We start from the raw sequence: 19125 nt of genomic DNA, 5'->3' as shown, positions 1-19125 counted from the left end.
AATCTTGTTTGATGCTTCGAGAGAGCAGGAGATGAAGCGGAAGCACACGTATCTGTCCTGTGACCCCCTGAGCTTTGTGCACTGAGCAGTTAGAGTTCTTTGGAAACTATGGTGGCCTGTTGTAAAACTTTCAAAAATAAGTAAAGAAGGTAATATGGCATTCTCTGAGTGGGCCTGGAATCTGTTAAAGACTTCCCTCTAGGAGAGGGAGAGATTTAGTACCAGTGTATGGAAGTAGTACTACTGTGTGAAGGATGAGGAAGAACTACTGCTGCTGCCTTCGGGAATGTAAAAAGTGGTTCCTGAGAGGAGCAGCTAACTTAAGACTGCTGTCTGAGTGGTTTCTTATGTGAATAGCTGGCACTGAAGGAAGTGCAAATCTGGATTAAGGCAGTATTTTGAAATCTACACAGTGTCAGAACAGCTGTGGAGGGATACAGTAGGTTTCAGGGTCATCCTCTTGAGAATATATTTCCTATTTTCCTCTGGAAAGGAAGTGTCTAGCCTAACTCAATAGGACACCTAACTCTTTGAGCAAAGGAAATAAAATGAAAATAAGTTTGCTCTAACATTAAGCTTGAAAATGAGGGAATTGTGACAGTTGCTCTGAAATTTGGATTAAGCAGAACCTGTAGTTGTGAAACTACTAAAAGAGCATGTGCTGTGATGGAAAGCTGGTAAAGCTCTATCAAATCTTGTGGGAATTAAAGCAAGACATTAATTAGGAAAAAGTATTTTAACATCTTACAAAGTTAAATTTTACTATATTTAGGTTCTAATTCTCTAATTCAAACAGAGGAGTAGTGTTTTTCCTACAGTATGTTTTCACAGAAAATCAAAATGAGCATTAATTTCTATGAAGTTGTGTTCAAACTTTTATAAGGCTATGTTTGGAGAACTTTAAATTAAAAAAGTAGTTCATAAGAACATTAGAACCAGCACAAGATATTGGTGGAGGAAGCAGTAGAAGAAAAATTGATTCTGTTTGACCTTTACACTTTGAAAGACATGCTTCCATTTCCCAGATGGCATAATTACCACTTGTCATGTTCAAGTCTACAAATTCTTGTTCCAGAAGTGGATGATGAACCCAAACTCGTCAACTGATATGAAGTGCTTCCCATCAATGCTGTTGAAAGAATGACAATTTAAGCTGAAAAAAAAAACCCCAAACCAGCAAACACTGTAATGCTTTTGTAGCAGGAGCAAATACACAACCTGTTTAGGTGACCCTTTAATTGGAAGCATCTCAACTCTCTGGGACACAAACATTTTTGAGATTGAGATTAGTGCCAGACTGGCAGTTGGATTAATTTCTTGAATGTGCTTACCATGTAAGAATTGCTTGTGATCCTTAGTGAATAGAGATTTCCTATGTAAGCAGCAAGTAGCTTTGCCAAAGCCAACACAAGCCCTTAAAAAAAACACTCAGCTGGGCTTCAATTTCCCTGTTTGTGTGTTTCTGTTAACAGACTGTGTTCTACAGAAAATAGAACACCCTACTCCCTGAAACAGTCATCTATTGAATAGCAGAACCAGGAAGTAATAAAAACCTATAGTGATTATTTATCTGTGAGAAACATACAGTAATTGTCTCAGGTATAAACTTGAAATGTTTCTTACAGCATACTTGGGAACCCGGGGCTCTCTGAAATTCCTTGACTAGATTGGAGCTGGACAGAAGAAACTGGAATTCAAAGCCAAATTATGCCACTGATATCTTGTGTCATTTTATGCAATTTCTGAAGTCTTTTAATAAGTGCTTTTCCCCTCCAGTCTTGTTTTATAGCTGAGTTCACTTCTCTTAGTGTTCATATTCTACTTGCACTGTAAGTCTGCCAAATATCCAGGTCTCTGGATTCTAGCTCTTGTGAGTGTTTACCTCTTTAGATTACTAATACTGGTTCTCAGTATTTGTTGAACCCTTTCAAAATAAGACAGGCACCTGTCAACCAGGCAAGTTCATGTGAAAACAGATTTGCTGTTGCAGTATTCTGCCTGTTCCTGGGAACAGTTTTAGATACTTTATTTCAATTCCATTCTGTGTTTTGCGTCTAAGTTAAACATGCAGCTAGAACTGCGGAGACAATAGAAAAAGCTTTTGCAAGTCAAATGATGTTTTCCCTACTCTGCATCTGAGGAAGGAGACAAAGAGTTTCTGTATGGCTTGACCAGGTCACTTAAAGTTGGTACAGCCAAAAGTAGAGACTCCTGAACAACAAGGCTGGTTGCTTCTCCTCTTGCTGTCTAATGAAAAATCACATTCAAGGTGATGTCATGTATCTGATATTTGTGGAGCTTAATCAGTATCATTGCTATTTAAGTGAAGTCTTGTGTACAGTTTTTTAAATATGATACCATGCTTATTTAAGTACACTTGAAGAGTTAGACTGTTGTGAATTTTCTCCCTTTATCTGTAGAACACTGCGCTGGGAGTACCTCATTTAGAGGTTCATTCTTACAATTGAATTTTGCTTGTAGTTCAGACACTTCTCCTGACTTTCACTTAACAAGTGGATAAGAAATCTTATAATGTGCCTTGTGCTTTCAGAGTAGCTTCTCGTCTCATTTCTTGTGGCTACACCAAGCCATTGCTTGCTTACTAAAAGAGTGTGCGTTGGTGCTCATTAAAGCCAGCAAGTGTTATATGGGATGCATACGTGCTGCTATCATTCAGACACACAAACAGCTCCTTACTTGCTGTTGACTGGTACAGAGAGGCTGCATTGTATTGAGATGTGCAGTTTTAGACAGTTAAGTGTAGGCAAATTTTATAACATTCACAGAATATTTAAAGTAGACTAGTTCAGGTAACTATTGCAAATTCAGACTGAGCTGGCATGGTGGGTACAAACTATAGAACAAAACTCTGCAGAAAAGGCATGCACCATTATATGGCAATGTGGTAAAGCAAGTAACAGTAGTTACTTGCATTTATCTACATATGATGCCATACATAGGCCATATACCAACTTTAGTCTGGTGAGTTCTGGCCTAGTGTAGTTATTGGAGTTCCCAGTGGCCTCATACAGTATATGCTGAAGTCTGTAATTACTCCCTGGTAATTACTGAATGTGTCAGCTAGCAAGCACTAACGTGGCTATTGCAGTATGGCTGTTAGCTGTCCTCTGACTGCTGGATATGTGTTCCGATGTTTAATGTCTAGTGGATCAGAGAACAGACAAAGGCAGATTAAAAAATGCCAGTGCACTTTCATATTCATCTGAAGTTCCAACAACTTTTTGCAGCAGCTGAGTAGCATGACATAATGTGCTTCCTTCTCTTGCATCCCTAGATTATTAAAGGCATAAGGAAAATAATATTTTGTCCCCGTATTTTAAACTGACATGCTCATGGCTGCTGGTAAGGGTCTTGAGAACCTTGTATTTTTTCTCACCATGTGATGTTTGAGTATTTAATTCCAAAAATAGTCCTGTGGCTAAGGTTAGTTGTATTAGATCTGATGTCCCTGGAACATTCTAGGTCATGTGACGTTGTGTTTTGTCAGTAAATTGACAAAACCTAGTTTCAGGGGGAGAGAGAAAGGTGAACCCAGGAATAATGTGGTATTTTCTACTTCATTTGAAAGGAAAAAACATATTCACAGTATCTGTGAAATCTAGTGATTATAAAATTGTATATCTGAATATATCCCCACATCAGTTTTCATTTAAAAGCAGAGTCTGTCATTACTGGATTGACTACTTTATACAACCTTTTTGTTCCTAGATGTTATTGGTGCAAGTTACTACCTAATATTTATCAAATAACCATAAAATTAGGAATGACAGCAAGGCTATACTTTAATACAGTGCAGTGTAGGAGCTGCCACTGCCTGGGTTAATTCTGTCTGTGTGGAAATCATAACCACCATAAGAGGCAGGTTTTTGAAGATAAGTTGTATACCATTACAGTGTTGAAAAACTGTTTAGTTCTGTGGTAGAAGGAAGAATGTGGTAAAAATCAGTGGTGCTGGTGAAAAATAGGCAAGCTTAATGAGGTAGCATACTGTATATTTTACTGGTGGACCAGAAGGAGGGAGGAGACTGATCAGGAGGTGCCAGGTGAGAAATAAGGCTCTCAAATATTCATTAGTGTAATGGTATTGAGTAGGTTATCAGCTAAAGCCAGATGCCCTAACATCCACAGAGCAGAAGGGAAAATATTATTCATGAGTCTTTGATGGACACAGCAACTCAGCTGAATACTAATGTATTCCTTTTTCTTCAAGGTATCTACACTCCAGAACCACTCTGCAATTTCTGGTGGGCTCTTTTATCCACGGGGTTTATGTTTGTATATCATTTTAGCATCTTGCAGATTCTGGGATTGGTAAGTAAACACAGGTTAATAAATGGATAGTTTGCAAGTACATTCAAAGTAAAAACACTGACTAGTTTTTGCAAGTGTCCAGAATTTTATTGATAAGATTGCTTGCATGCAGATTCTTAATTGCATGTTCCTGTGAGCATTTGTGTCTCAAGTAGGTAAAATCGTTCCTAAATTTGTTATGTACCTGCATAAATCCATCTATTAAATGCACACCTGAATTTGATCTGCTTTCCTTCTGAAAGCTACCCTATTTGTCTTGAACAAAGGAGCATCACCTAAACATTGTTGATTATTATGGGGATTTCTTAATTACCATTTTAGGTGTCTGAATTGGTGAAACACAAAAATGTTGTTAATTTATAAATTTGTTGTCACTTTCTCAGGTTACAGAAGTGAATTTGAACAACATGTTGTGCCCAGCCATCTCAGATCCTTTTTATGGGCCCTGGTATCGAATCTGGGCATCTGGACATCAGACTATCATGACCATGACTCATGGGAAGCTTGTAATCCTTCTCTTTTACAGTGCTGGCCCCATCTTTAAATGTAGCATGGACTTCCTTAGACTCCCAGCTAAGAAAATAGACTGAGATGTCTCCCTATGGAGTACATACAGGAAGCAGATACTTACACTGGGAAACAGAGGAGGAATGAGAGGATACGTCTTTATACTTCTCCCCACAGTTTATTGCCTCAAAAATACCTCTGTGATCCAGTGAGGAGTTTTCTATGCTGTTTCTCACTGCCTATTGCCAACGGCAAAATTAGTGGCCTTATTCTGGAAAAAAGTGTTTTATACATTTCATATAGATTCCAGGAGAGCCTTGCTAAGCCACCATTTAAAATCAGGCCAGGATCTATCCACATTCCAGCAAAGACAGTTGCAGTGCTACCTCGTTTTGATTTATTCTCCCTTGCATGTAAGTCCACTTTTATAGGATAGGAATGAAAGCTGAATGACCACACTCCATTGATGTGAAAGAACACAGGTTGAGGTGCATCGTCCTGGTTTAACTCTCAGCTCTTTAATGTTGCAGAGTAGTCAGGATGAAAAGGATATACATTTCATCTTCCAGACTAGGTTGAGGTGCATCATCCTGGTTTAACTCTCAGCTCCTTAATGTTGCAGAGTGGTCAGGATGAAAAGGATATACATTTCATCTTCCAGACTTAAGTGCAAAGCAGTGAGGTTCTACTGTACTTTCTTTAAGCAGGTTGAAAATGTTGAGGAACAAGAATTAATTCTTTTTTTTAAATTGACTACTTAATTTCTGAACTGATGTGGGTAAATATCTGTCTAAGTCTTGTTCAGATCTTGATGCTTTGGAGATACTTTTATTTGAGCAGAATACCACCGTGTCAAAATAATGTCACAAGACCATGTTACGCATAGGCTGTGGTGAGATATTTCATCCACTCTTCTGACTTGACTTTGAACAAAATGTGGTTAGTTCCCCCCCACCCCCAGTTCAGACTGGAGAGGGATTGGCGACACAAAGTCTAAGCATCAGTTTTCTTTTCTTTGCTTCCTAGCTTTTGAAGCATTTCTTCTTTGCATTCTATGCTAATCCTCACTCAGTAGAGTGGCTAGTGAAGAAACAAAATGAAACTGTGTTGTCTCTCTAATCTGATTTTAAAATGCAAATAGAAAAAGGAACATCAAATCAGTGCAGGCCTCTACCAGAAAGAAAGTGTACCAGTTTACTGGTACAACCAAATCCTCCTGTCAACACATCTTTTGGAGAGAGAGCTGTAGATGGGAAGAATCATATACAGTAAACTATGAGTACCTGTTCAAATTTTCCAAGGCTAGAGGAGAAACTGTTGGGCAGAAAGATGAGAAATCTTGAGTGTGTTCCTCCAGACAGTTAGTTGTGAGTCTGTCAGCACCCTTTGTTGTTTCCGGGCTGCAAGAATTTTGTTACACAAGTCTGTTGCAGTTTATAGATTCATTGTGTTGTTGAAGCTGTGACTTGTAAGATAAAACCATTATACCTCCTCCAGTTGGATCATGTGAAGATATATTCTGAAATTAAGGTACAGTCATTTATACCTCAAGAAGAAAAATTAGGAATGAGAAGCAGTTGATTTTCTGCCCCCCGCGCCCCCAGAAGAATTTTTTTAATTGACAAAGGACAAATGGCTACTTCAACTGTCTTTATTCTGTTTTTTTTTAAGTATAGTTCAATCAGAATTATATTGTCCCACACTCCAATTTACAAACTGGTTTATGGTTTTCCTCCATGCCTTGCTGTGTACATAGACACTAAGTGCTGTCACAACTGGAGAATGTGACGTTACCTGACCTATCCATCAAACACATACAGCTAGTCTTAGTTATACCAACTGTATGATTCCTTCTGTTTTTAATCAGAATTCAGCTTGAGAAAGCTAAGCATCTGATAAGAACTACCAGATACAGCATTGTCAGTTGTTGATCTTACAGCATCCAAATCTAAGTAATCAAGTGGTCTCGCCACTGCTTCAGTAAAGCTGGGTACATGTGGACTAAGTATTTGTGGAATTAAGCCTAAAGAACAACTGTGCTAGTATTAAAGGTCTGTGGCAGACCACTTAATGAGGTGTTGAAGTGATAGAAGTCCTTGCTATTTATTTCATCAGATGCAGTATTTCATGATGAAATGCAGGATGTTGCTAGGAAATGCTGAGATGCACAGTGCTGAATGTTAAAGCATTTCCCTTGCAATGTACTTCATCTCTTGTGAATAGCTGAGTGAAATATGCAGTGATTCTTCCCTCTCCACAGCTACTGTCAAGTGTATCATGGTTTATTTATTCACTTAATCTGTCAAAATGCCTTATGTTGGATTCAGTCATGTTTAGAAGAAATATTTGGTATCACAATAGAATGATCTACGTTTTGCAAATGTTATTATTATTTGCTTTACTTTTTTAAGAATTCTTTTTTGTTTTCTTCAGATTATTGTAGGCACTGAAAAAAAAGGCATTATGTGAAAGTAGCATCCTTTTTTTAAACTAACATAAAAGCCCTCCAAACACACACACCCCACCACCACCTCCTTACAACAGAAATACAACAAAGCAAGCAAACAAACCAACAAAACAGGAGGGGGAAAAAAAACCCAACAAAACAGAAACAACCCGCCCAAAACAGTCATATCCTTCAGGGCATTCTGAACAAGTGTAAAACTGCTGCTCTTTGTCACCAGTGACTGCCTCTGGTCAGTTAACTGTAGAAGCTCCGGTGTCTCACCTAGTGCTGGCTCTTTGGAATGCAAAATCTGTGAGCTCTTATCACTGACTTAAATATTAGTCACAGGAATCACAGTGTTAAATACAACCAACAGGAGGGATGTCCCTGGGGCAGATTGGATGAAAGGATTCTTGAAGCAGTTGTACCACTTGTACCACTGACTTTGATAGCAGCGCTGCTGTGATTGCTCCAGCCTTCCCTCCATACTGTAGATGTCTTGTTCCTGTCATGGTGCTCTGACTTGCACATTTCCCTGTTACCGTGGTCTAGCTGGTTTCAGTCACTCCAGAAATTTCAGGCAAAATTACACAACATGAGGTATGCCAATGGGACACTCATTGCCCCTTCTGTGCCTTTCCTGCATAGGCTCTGGAGCTTCGTGAACTCTTCCACAGCAATTTAAGTTGCTAAAGTTCAGCAAAAAAAGTGGAGAGGCAAACAAACTATTACATACAGTAAGGATTCTAGATTATTTGGGCTGTTGTAACAGTCAAAAGGGGCAAAGGGAGTCCGGCAGAAGGCAGTGGAACCTACACCTCTCCGTGGAGCCGTTGCTTCTTTGCTTGCACATTCAATGATGTTCATTGCGTTAGGATAGCGTCCTTTATGTTCTAAAAGACCATTAAGATCATAGAGTCCAACTGTTAACCTAGTACTGCCAAGTCCATGACTGCTCTATGCCCCTAAGTGACACAGCTACTTGTCTTTTAAATCCTTCTGGGAATAGTGAATCCATCACTTCATTGAGCAGCTTGACAGGTTTTGGGGAAGAAAACTTTTCTAGTATCCAACCTAAACCTCCCCCGGTACAACTTGAGGACATTTCATCTTACCCTGTGACTTGTAGAACAGACCAACACCTACCTTGCTACAACCTCCTTTCAGGAAAGAAAGTGAGAAGGTGTCCCTCAGGCTCCTTTTCTGCAGGCTAAACAAGCCCAGTTCCCTCCGCTGCTCCTCAGAAGGCTTATGCTCTAGACCCTTTACCAGCTTCATTGCCTTTCTTTGGACATGCTCCAGCACTTTACTATATCTGTTGTAGCGAGGAGTTCAAAAGTGAAATTACTCCCTCCTCTCATTTGAAGGCTTTTTAAACCTTGTGTCTTTTTTTGCTTTTTGTTATGGTGCCACAATAAACTCTCTTTGCATGGCTGAAACACAAGCTTCTCAGAAGGTGAAGCACAGGTCAGAATGGGAACAGAAATGGAATGAACTTCTGAAGCTAATGTCATGGAACTTCACATCTTTTATTCCTTAGCTGTCTCTGGTATCTCTTTGTAACATACATCAGAGCTTGTTCAGTGTGCAGGACACTGATTTGGTGAGAAAGCAGAATACTAAATCTCCATGTGGGATAGTTGTTCTCTTTCCTGGCAGAGGATGATTTTCTTTTCCCTGAATAGTTTATTTTATAGGCTGTTATACTGTATGGATGATTTTGTTGATTGCTTTTAGGCTTATTTATGCTGTGAATTAAAGAGCAGGACTATAGTGCTGTTCCTGAAAGTTAACTGTCGTTCTTGAGAGTTAACTGTCATTCTCTCCTGCAGTACTGTGTCCACCATCTATGACAAGATAACCTGAGGCTGTTACCACCTGGTACCTTGGTGATGAGCTGTTTACATGGCAGCAGTGCACTGTACAATTGAAAGTGTAGTCCCAGTCCTCTCTGGTCAAATGTTCCTAAATCTTGTGTCACAGTTGTAAAAAGGCTGACAATAGCTATAGGACAGAGCAGGAGGGGACCATACACACAGATTATTCCTTTCAGCAGCAGCTTAAGCTGACTGTAAAATCTTGCCCTAAAGTGGGCTGATCTGCTGTCCATGAGCAATTAATTGTGCAGTGTCAATGCCTAGACGTCACATTGATATGTAGTAAGGTGTCTGAGGAGTCAAAATGCGCAGGGAAATTAATCACTCTGCCAGTGAATGACTGCCAGCAAATAATTTACCTCCAAATGTACATGCACATGAAATTTGCTTATGCAGCCTTACAGTAAGTGGCCCCTTTTCCAAAGCAGAAAAGCGTGTTCTGCACCCACCATAGCATCTGGACATTGAGCTTGCAACTAGTGGGATCTTGCGCCAAGGCTCTAGCTGTCGAGGGATACATGCTGTGCTACCTTCCCAGGATTCAGACACTGTACATGGTGTTTAAGCTCTACCTGTTTCATTTCTTCCTATTTAAGGAAGAATTTGTGTCTTGTTTCTTTTGAAGGGTGAAATTCAGCAGCTCTTCTCCATGCTGATATAAATCAGTGAAAAGCCAGTCTATGACCATTCACTCCTGTACTTGGTTTTGGTTCTCACTACTTATCGGCAAAACCTGCTTGTACTTCAGCAGACGTTGCCTTGCTGAAGCTGGGAGACAGGAAAAGTCCATCCACTTGTATACTTTAAGATTATAGAGTACCTCATTGTAGATTTATTCATCTGTTTTCAGCCACAATCAGGGCTTTGGCATTTCTGTGTATGTGGTAGCTTTTTGTAAAACCCAGCTGCATTCTTCTTTCAGAAATAGCTGTTTGCAACTGTTAAATTACTTTTGTCTCTTAAGTCAGTCGTGCATCTAAATTCCAGGCATTTGTTTGCTGTGCATCTAGAGATAATGGAAAATATGGGTGTGCTTTTTCTTTTTCTCTTCCAATTGTTTCAATAAAGGTGGATTCTTAGGAGTTAAATTAGCTCTAATAATTAGCAACACCTTGATAAGGCCAAAAAACAGAAGAAGGGCATATGTCAGCCTTTTTAGGAGGCAAAAGGTTTCCACAGGCAGGTCAACCTCGATGTTTTAATTTTTACAGTAACAAGACTTGTAACAAATCTGTTGAATTTTGTGGTTTGTACTCAACGTGATTTTGCTGTAAATCTGTCTTGCTGCTTGTAGAGTATCTTAGTCAAAGCCAAGCTGTTTTTAAATATTTTTTTTTCAGGGTCAATTTTGTACTTTCAAAAAATGATTTCTGCATTTACTGAGTCATTATTTCAGTGCTGCAGAGGACACAGCAGGCAGAACAGTGAGCTTAAACCATGCCACTATCACCAGCCAAACTGTGTTGGGGAGCTGGAGTTGCTCAGGCACTGGACTGAATCACAAATCAGTTCCAGTTACCCAAGCCCAGTGTTACCCAGGCACAGACTGGTATGGCAAGGGCAAGGAGGGATGGGGAGAGACGCAGCTCAACTGCTGCAAAATGCTGTTAGCTCTGAATAATTTGTAAGAGTGTCATAAATTTTGTAAACTTTCTAATGTGCTAAAACTTGGTTACAAGGTAACATTTACAAATAAGGGGTAGTTTATGTACTTGTTTTTGTATTTTGGTCTGATGGATTTTTCACTGTTGTGCCCTAAGTCCAGGGCAAATAGTTGTGAAACCTTTGAACTAAAACAAATAAATGGATTTTAATGGATCGTGTACAGTTTCGTTATCATTCTATTTGTGCCAGACTCCAACTCTGTCTTGCTTAAGACTTTAAAACCAGGTAAGAAAACCAAAACTGATTTTCCATTTCAATTTGCAATACTAATAGTTGGTTGCGTAGGGGAATCCATATTCTTACCTGATTTGTTGATTTTCTGTCTTGGGCAGGCTCTATTCCCAGATGTAGCTTACCTTGCACAAAGCAGTTTCTGTACGTGAGAACAAGGATTACTGGATTTCTGGAAGTTTGAAGCATTTAGGTGTGACCTATGCCTGTTACCCGTCAATCAACACAAGCCAGGCCTGAGTTCACTGACAGACCTTTCTGTAAGACAAACTCTTTAATCACCATTTAAATAGTCCCTGTAATTTGGTTAAGGAGCTTTGGAAACATAATTATAGTATTATGATGCTTTCTCTATGCTTCTTGCACTGTTCTTGCCCCAACTTTAGCAATGTCTTGTTTCCTGGTTTTTGTCACTTGAGTAGAAGACGGCAGAACATGTACAATAACTTTCAGCTCAAAACTTTGTTCTAAAAGCAACTGTAATTAAGGTTATCAGACAATCTTACACTATATGTGGTGGCAAAGTACTTTTAATGTACTTCAGAAATGTTTCAGGCCCTATTTAAAAGTACATTTAAACAAACTGCAGTAACGTTCTGACCCAGTACATGTCAGACAAGCAGATATTTCATTGTGTAAGGGTCCTAGCTAATCATGTTCCTGGAAAAAGAACATGCTGGTTGTGTCCAACCTGTATTATACATGCATGGTAAGAGTTTTAAGTTTCCACAGAGCTGGGAACTAGAAACAATTCTCCAGTTTAATTTCTCTTTAACAGTATAAGGACTGATAAAATAGCTTAAGTAGGTTTCCAGCATTTTACACTAGATCTGAGATGAATTAAGCAAGTAATCAGGAGTGCCTGAAAAAGGAAATTATCTGCATCTCTCACTAACTCTGATTGTAAGTCAACCTTTCATTGTTTAATACCAATGTAAGATTAAGCAAGTTTCCACCTCTGAAACATCCTTAATACTTAAAACTGTTTAACTACTTTGATTTAGTAGTGGGTCACTACATAACTACATAGCTGTCTAAAGTAGCATGAGTGAGAAACTGTTGGTTGAAGCTGTACATCTCTATGACCTGTGAGTGCCAGGTAGTGTTAGTCTCTGAGATACTAAACCAACAGAAGCTATTTACTCAGTGCAATTGAGAATTTGGGTCAGGGACCAAAGGTCTTGCAAGTCAGTTTTACCCATATGGGTACTACTGTGATCAGCGGCACTGTGGATGCTTTGCTTCACAGGAACATGCCCCTTCATTCTCAACTTCTTGGGATCAGCACAGTTATCCATACCAACAAAGCTGTTTGCCAGGAAGCTCTGCCACCAAGCCACAGTTACTGCAGTGACACTTAAACCTGGTGCTACTGGTTAAGGCTGTGCTCCAGGTTCTGGTGTGCTGTTCTCTCTGCGTAAAACAATTTAAGTGGGCCCACTGTGTTAGAAACAAAAAAGCTTTTGGGGAAGGGACAAAGCTTTCTTTCCTGGCCTCCCTTTCTTTAGAGGAACCTCCTAAGTTACTGCAAACACTACATTGTACAGTTTTTCCCCATAACATTTGGTCAGGGTGACAATCTATGTATTAGCTAGATGTGACATGCAAGATAGATAAAGCCCTTGTGGCAAAGCTTGACCTAGATATTCTTAAAAATCACACCACCTAGTGCAAGTGTAGTATGATTGAGGCATATTGAAATTATTTGAAAGATAGTCTCTGATCACTACTTTGCCTACAGTACACAGCAAAATGTGTTTTACACCGTTGTAACTGGTTCTGCAACAAAGTTTTGCTTCAAAAGGTCGAAACAAATCCTTTCTGCCTCTCAGAGAGTAAGGAGAGCAAGCCTAGACACAACTCCATCTATAAAAGCATAGAATCAACCAGGTTGGAAGAGACCTCCAAGATCATCCAGTCCAACCTAGCACCCAGCCCTATCCAGTCATCTAGACCATGGCACTATGTGCCTCATCCAGTCTTTTCTTGAACACCTCCAGGAACGGTGACTCCTCCACCTCCCTAGGCAGCCCCTTCCAATGGCAAATCACTCTTCTGTGAAGAACTTCCTCCTAACATCCAGCCTATACTTCCCCTGGCACTACTTGAGACTGAAGACAAAGAGCACAAAACTGAGCCAATAACTGATATAAATACTATCAAATATGCAACTATAAATCATATAACTGATGTAACTGATATAAATGCTGATTTAACTTGGCATTTCAGTGACTAAGTTTTGAATTGGCCTGAAAGCTGCAGGCACCTGTCCACAATCTGTTCTGACAGTAGGCAAAATGAGAAGGCAGGATTAATCACAGGGAAATATTTCTAACACATCATTACCCTTTAGCAGCAACACTAAGGACAAAGGCCTAAATAAAAATTGACCAAGCCGCAAAATCAAGCAGAGAAACATAAAAAGAAGTGGTGATTCTTTTTCCTTATTTTATTGGGTAAAATGACTTAAAAGGTAATAACAATAGTGTTAAAACTACTACAATATCTTTCCACAGCCATATCTCACAGACCCACAGATAACCTTCTATATACTTTTTTTTAAAAACTTTTTTCCTCATTTTTCTCTTTTTTAAGCCGTACTTATATTAAAATGCCCATTTCAACAGTTTCTTCACACTAATAGCAATTAAATGTGGAAGGAAGGAGGATCTAGTTATAAAGGAAGGAGGGATCAGGTAATGTGTGATATTATCATAATCAAGTTACTAAGGAAGGAAGAAGACAGAGGCCTTACAAGCTACACCAGGTAGCTCTAAGCCCATTGCATGTCACCATTGCATTAAAGATAACTCAAAGATGCTGGTGAACAATTTAAAGTTTTTGTTTTTTTTTTTTTTTTTGTAACATATAAAACACTAAAATAACTTAGAAACTAGATCCAAATATCTTGAAAAGAATCAACTTTGATATACAAAAACAGTCATAAGTTGTTATAAAAGTTCCAAACAAAAGTTTGTTTTCTCAGTGCGTTTATGTACCAGCACAATTACTGGGTCCAGAGCAAAGAAAGAGGTTTTTATTTTTTATTTAACAGTAATAAAAAAATGAGGAAAACATATCTTTGTATAGAAAGAATCATTGCTGGTCTTAAGAATAAATGTAACCAGAAACCCTTAAATCTGAGAGGCACACATTGGGTTTCTCTTTTTTGTTTTTTTTTTCTTCCATTTTATTTTTCTAAAACATAAAAGGAAAGTCACCAGTTTATTTAAATGGAGAATTTCATACTCCCCAAATAAACAATTCAGTTAACATCACTAGCAAAAATCAGTTAGAAACTGTACAAAAATAAAAAAGTTAACACATTTAATCCTGCAGGGCTTTTGTAAGGATTGGAAGGCAGGCTTTAGGAGCAGCATTTGGGCATGGCTGGAGGCTTCTTTGGTTCGATCTAACACACATAAGAGATGTAACCTACTCCAGACAACAATTTTAAAAACCCGCACTTTTGAAGACAGTAAAGAGGTCTGCATACAAACGCCAGGGTGTGCAAAGCGATTCAACTGCCTAGATTGAATAGTGTATCTGAGGTCAGAACTCCAGGGTGCCCTCCTCCTGCTATGACCAGTGGTGGGGTTGAGATGGTGAAAGGTCAGTGCTACAGCAGTCTAGGCAGAAGGAAGGCCACTTGAAGCATGACTACGTAATAGGTTCATTTAGAGTCTATGGTTTTGTTGTCTAACTCAGCTTACAGAATAGGGGTTTTAGGAACATTAAGCAAAAAGAACTTAAAAAACCCCAACAGTCTGTTTAATGAATAAGGCAAACTGAGTAGTACTCATTTAAAAAAAGGAGCATTCCAACTTAACAGTGTCATAAGCTACTTGGTTGTACGTTAACTTCAAATAAAGTAGCCCAAATGAAAAGAAAAATCTGTCTAAACCCATCAATCTACCCAAAAGGGTACTAAACAGAACTAGCGGAGAAGGACATTTAATGAAAGTAAGGGTTGATCAGCTTTAAGCAAACAGACCTATTCTGTCCCAGTGCATGTCACAGTGAACACCACGTTTTGTACAAATAAACCCACAATTACACAGAAACAATCCGTAGCGTTTTCAGCACTTGCATGCTGAGGAGGTAGGTGCCCTAGAAACACTGCAGATAGACTGATTATACTAATCTTGTAAAGAAATATCGTACAATCTGATTGACCGCAGACTCTGTAACAGTTTTTTAATTAGTGATACAAAACTCTGGTCCAGAAGGGTCTGGTATTACCTCATTTCAAAAGCACACCTTTACAGTTTGTATAACACCTTTTTAACTATATTTGTAAGCAACAGCTACTAAGAGATAGACAAAAATGCATTGTGCATTATGCTGTATACAAAAAGGAGACAAAATTATCCTTTTCTCCCCCAAGCCATGGTGGGAAGTATTGCTGACCTTGTCCTTAAAAACCTGCAGGATTGTTTATTCATCAGTATATCATCCTTATTACACTGGTAAGAAATTCTGTATAACATCTGCATATATCGAAGATCTTTTAAAAAATCTGATATGATTTTAGATCCGCATGACCAGTCACGTGACCTGCTTGAGGTTGATTAGCACCTTTCAATACATATATATTTTAATATATAATAGAACTTCTTAAAAAACTTCTAACAATGAGCTCATACACATGAGCATGCTGTAACGAGATGATAGATAAAGATGGGGTTGGATGACTTTTCTTCTTGGGTTTTTTTTTCTTTTTTTTTGTGTTTTTATTTTCCTTTTTTTTTCCTCCTTTCTTTTTTTTTTTCAGCAGAACAATTTCGTTTTGTGCTCAGTTTCCCTATAAGGGCAAGAAAAGAAACCAACACAACTCTATCAGGTAGCCACTCCTTGCTATTTCCACTTGAAGACTAAGCCATTTAAAAGTGTTCCCCAAGTAGAAACACGACAACAGTTATCATTCAAAATAACCTCTGTATAAACATCTATTAATTGTTGCAGCTTCTGGCTGGCATCTCTTGGCTCCTGAAACTTCAGGCCCTCTGCTTGTAATTAAGGCATCATAACTGAAAAAGTTATATTTGGACATCAAATGCTGTGGATGAAGGAATATTAAGACCTTCCATAAGAATCTTCATAGAAATTAGTGGCAAAGCCAATCTCACGTAAGGGATGAGCATAGTTTAGCCATATCTGGGGTTTTGAAACCTTACTGAAATATTTTTACTTTTTTTTTTTTAAACAACTAATTTTAACTGCTGTTACCTATTTGAATTGTATATATCCATATATTTACAAACATTCATTACTCAAAATCACTGGGATTTCTGCTTACTGTGGTTTACTCCTATTGGGAAGGTCTTTTCAGTAATAGGTGGCATGTATTGTCCCCTAAAATACACAATGAACTATAGCAGGTATCAGTGGGAGTTCTGCAGGCACATAAGCAAGGAACTGGAGCTTGCAAATATACCATGCATACCTTTTACTAATTCCTATCTTTACAGCAGGATAAAGTTCCAATTGGTTTTCTTTTTTCTACCATGTGGAGGGGTATCAGAATTATTACACAGTACTCAGAGCTCTTGAGTACTGTTCCTGTAATAGATGAAAATGTGAAATCATGGCATACTTGTCCTGTGCTCTTTTACAAGTAATTTTTTTAAATGATAATTACCTTTATCTAGCTATTCATGACTCGATAAAACTCAACAAGTTCAAAAGCAGAAGAAAGAACAAAACAGGGATTTTTCCTTTTCCAAAACAGGTTTGCTATATAAGAAAAAAAAAAATCTCACTTTAAAAAATACCCCCAAACCTGATGCCAGAGCAGACTCAATATAGTTTGCTAGAATGTCTGGCAGATTTGCTATATTTTTTCTATGACTCTTATATATAAAGTATATAGTTATGTTATAGTCAAAGGCACTAAAATCTAAATCCATTTTCTTCCTAATATGACATCTGCTACTCACCAACCTGCTTGTAAAAACAAATGTCACTTCTAATATGAGATCATCAGAAAGGCATCATCTCATTACAAATGCATTTTTATGATGAGTCTTGACAGAGCTGGATCGCCCTTGATTCCCAGCACAGCATGAGAGACAAAGGTACCTGGTAGCCCACTGGATTATGTCATGCCCTAATCAATTAGACCACTGGGTTCTGAAAAGGCTGCAATGCTAACATCACCTCTCATTGTACCTGTAATTGCTTCTCTTCATTTTTGTGTGTCAGCCTTCAAATTTGGGCTGTATATGCTGCATTTGAAGATCAGGTACATAGCTACATGAAATCTTTACCATGACAGTGAGATATTGTACACACAACATTGTTACAAACATTATGAAAATGCAATTAATTGTCTAGTGTAATACCTGAATCTGATATGTTTCATTCCCTGTCACACCTAGTAATGCAAAAGCCATGAATGCCTATTTGCTAAGCAAAGAATCCCTAACTGTAATCCTTAAACTCTTCCTTCCATCCACAGTCACAGAAAGCCTTGACTGATATAATTCAATGTTAATGAAGTAGAAATTTTAAGTTCCATAAAAAACCCCAAGGGCTATATAGGCTGCAAAAAAATCTGCAGTGACTCAATAATAAAAAAAGTATGGGTTCTTTGTAGTAATGTAGTTTTCCCACCCGTTGCCATGATGAGCTTAACCAAGAAGCCTCAACATGGCAACGGAAACTATCATCATAAAATAGTACAGTAATAGAGATAGCTAGACCAAGAAGGGGCAGGGTCTCCTGGGAAGAGGTCTGCAGAGAGGTCCAGTGACTGGTCATGCGGCTCAGTGTCAGGAATAATGGTTGTACGGTGGAAGGGGGTGTCCAATACCATTTTGGAAGTGATGATGCTGACGATGGGCAAGGTACTCTGTGTAGCTCATCGTCATCTTCTCACTACGGTACCTACAAAATAGCAAAGAAGCAAATTCAAGAACTATTACCAGGAAACTGTAAGTAGCACTGAAAATATTGCAGTTGTGGTATGTTCAGTGGTAACAGCTCTGTACTTCTGATGTTGCACAAGGGAGGGAACTGCCCTGGCTGTCAGGGTTATTCTTGAATCACATGACAAATTGCAACAGAAGTGCTTATGAAACAGAACTGTTAAAAACCATTGCCTACTACGTTGCTTGAAGTAGAGAGAACAGAAATTCATGGTGATTTATTGGGAATGTGTCATATCTTCAGCCAGCTCTCTACATAAAACCTAGGAGAAAAACTGTGAACAAGCACCACAGATTCTGGGCTGGTTTTAAGTAATGTTTAAGCACTGTCTGCCAAATTCTGCTTTTAAAACAATCTCAGCTACATTAAAGGGAGTTACATTCTTTTTAGACTAGAATCATAGAATATCTGAAGTTGGAAGAGATCCATAAGAACCATTGAGTCCAACTCCCTCCTCCTCACAGGACTACCTAAAACTAAACCATATGTCTTAGAACACTGTGCAGATGCTCCTGAACTCTTTGCCAGCTTGATGCCATGACCACTTCTCTCAGGACTCTGTTCCAGTGACTGCCCCTCTTAATGAAGAGCTTTTTCTTAATGCCCAGTCTGAGCATCCCCCGATGCAGTTTCATTCCATTTCCTTGTGTCCTGTCACAGTGGGTCACCAGAGAGAGATCAGCACTTCCCCCTCCTCTGCCCCCTTGAGGAAACTGTAGACTGTGATGACATTCCTCCTCAGTGATAAGGTCACCCCTCAGCTTTCTCCTGCAAGCTGAAGAAACCAAATGACCTCAGCTGCTCCTCCCAGGTCTTGTCCTTTTCACCATCTTACAGTGTCCAGAGGGGCCACAAGAGTGCAGTACAGTGGGACAGTCATCTCCCTCAACCACCTAGTGATGATCTGCTTGATGAATCCTGGGACACACTTGGCCCTTTTTGCTGCCAGAGCACAGCAAAACTGTTGTGCTCGTATTTGCTTACATGTTGGCTCATATTTGACTTGCCATCAACCCAACACCCCAGATCCCTTTCCTTAAGGCTGCTCTCCAGCCTTTCATTCCCCAATTCATACATGTGTAACCAAGGATATCCTGTCCAGGTAGATTACTTGGTATGTGCTCTTGTTATATTTCA

The 19125-nt window shown here is 38.9% G+C and overlaps 2 protein-coding genes across 6 annotated transcripts in view; one reads left to right on the top strand and one right to left on the bottom strand.

Moving 5' to 3' along the window:
• Nucleotides 1-5831, top strand: part of TMEM164 (transmembrane protein 164) — a 32412-nt gene extending 26581 nt beyond the window's left edge. For all 3 annotated transcript variants that reach the window (XM_064159427.1, XM_064159428.1, XM_064159429.1), the window contains 2 exons: nucleotides 4232-4332; nucleotides 4716-5831. In XM_064159427.1, the coding sequence (XP_064015497.1) occupies nucleotides 4232-4332; nucleotides 4716-4922 (308 nt within the window). In that variant the 3' untranslated portion in view covers nucleotides 4923-5831. The remainder of the gene's footprint in view (nucleotides 1-4231; nucleotides 4333-4715) is intronic.
• A 7655-nt stretch (nucleotides 5832-13486) lies between these two features.
• AMMECR1 (AMMECR nuclear protein 1) overlaps nucleotides 13487-19125 on the bottom strand; it is a 104915-nt gene continuing 99276 nt past the window's right edge. For all 3 annotated transcript variants that reach the window (XM_064159421.1, XM_064159422.1, XM_064159426.1), the window contains exon 7: nucleotides 13487-17946. In XM_064159421.1, the coding sequence (XP_064015491.1) occupies nucleotides 17832-17946 (115 nt within the window). In that variant the 3' untranslated portion in view covers nucleotides 13487-17831. The remainder of the gene's footprint in view (nucleotides 17947-19125) is intronic.

The sequence above is a fragment of the Pogoniulus pusillus genome, chromosome 19, assembly GCF_015220805.1.
Source record: "Pogoniulus pusillus isolate bPogPus1 chromosome 19, bPogPus1.pri, whole genome shotgun sequence".
Lineage (NCBI taxonomy): Eukaryota > Metazoa > Chordata > Aves > Piciformes > Lybiidae > Pogoniulus > Pogoniulus pusillus.
The sequence above is the reverse complement of the archived record's forward strand: the minus strand, read 5'-3'. Positions and strand labels throughout refer to the sequence as shown.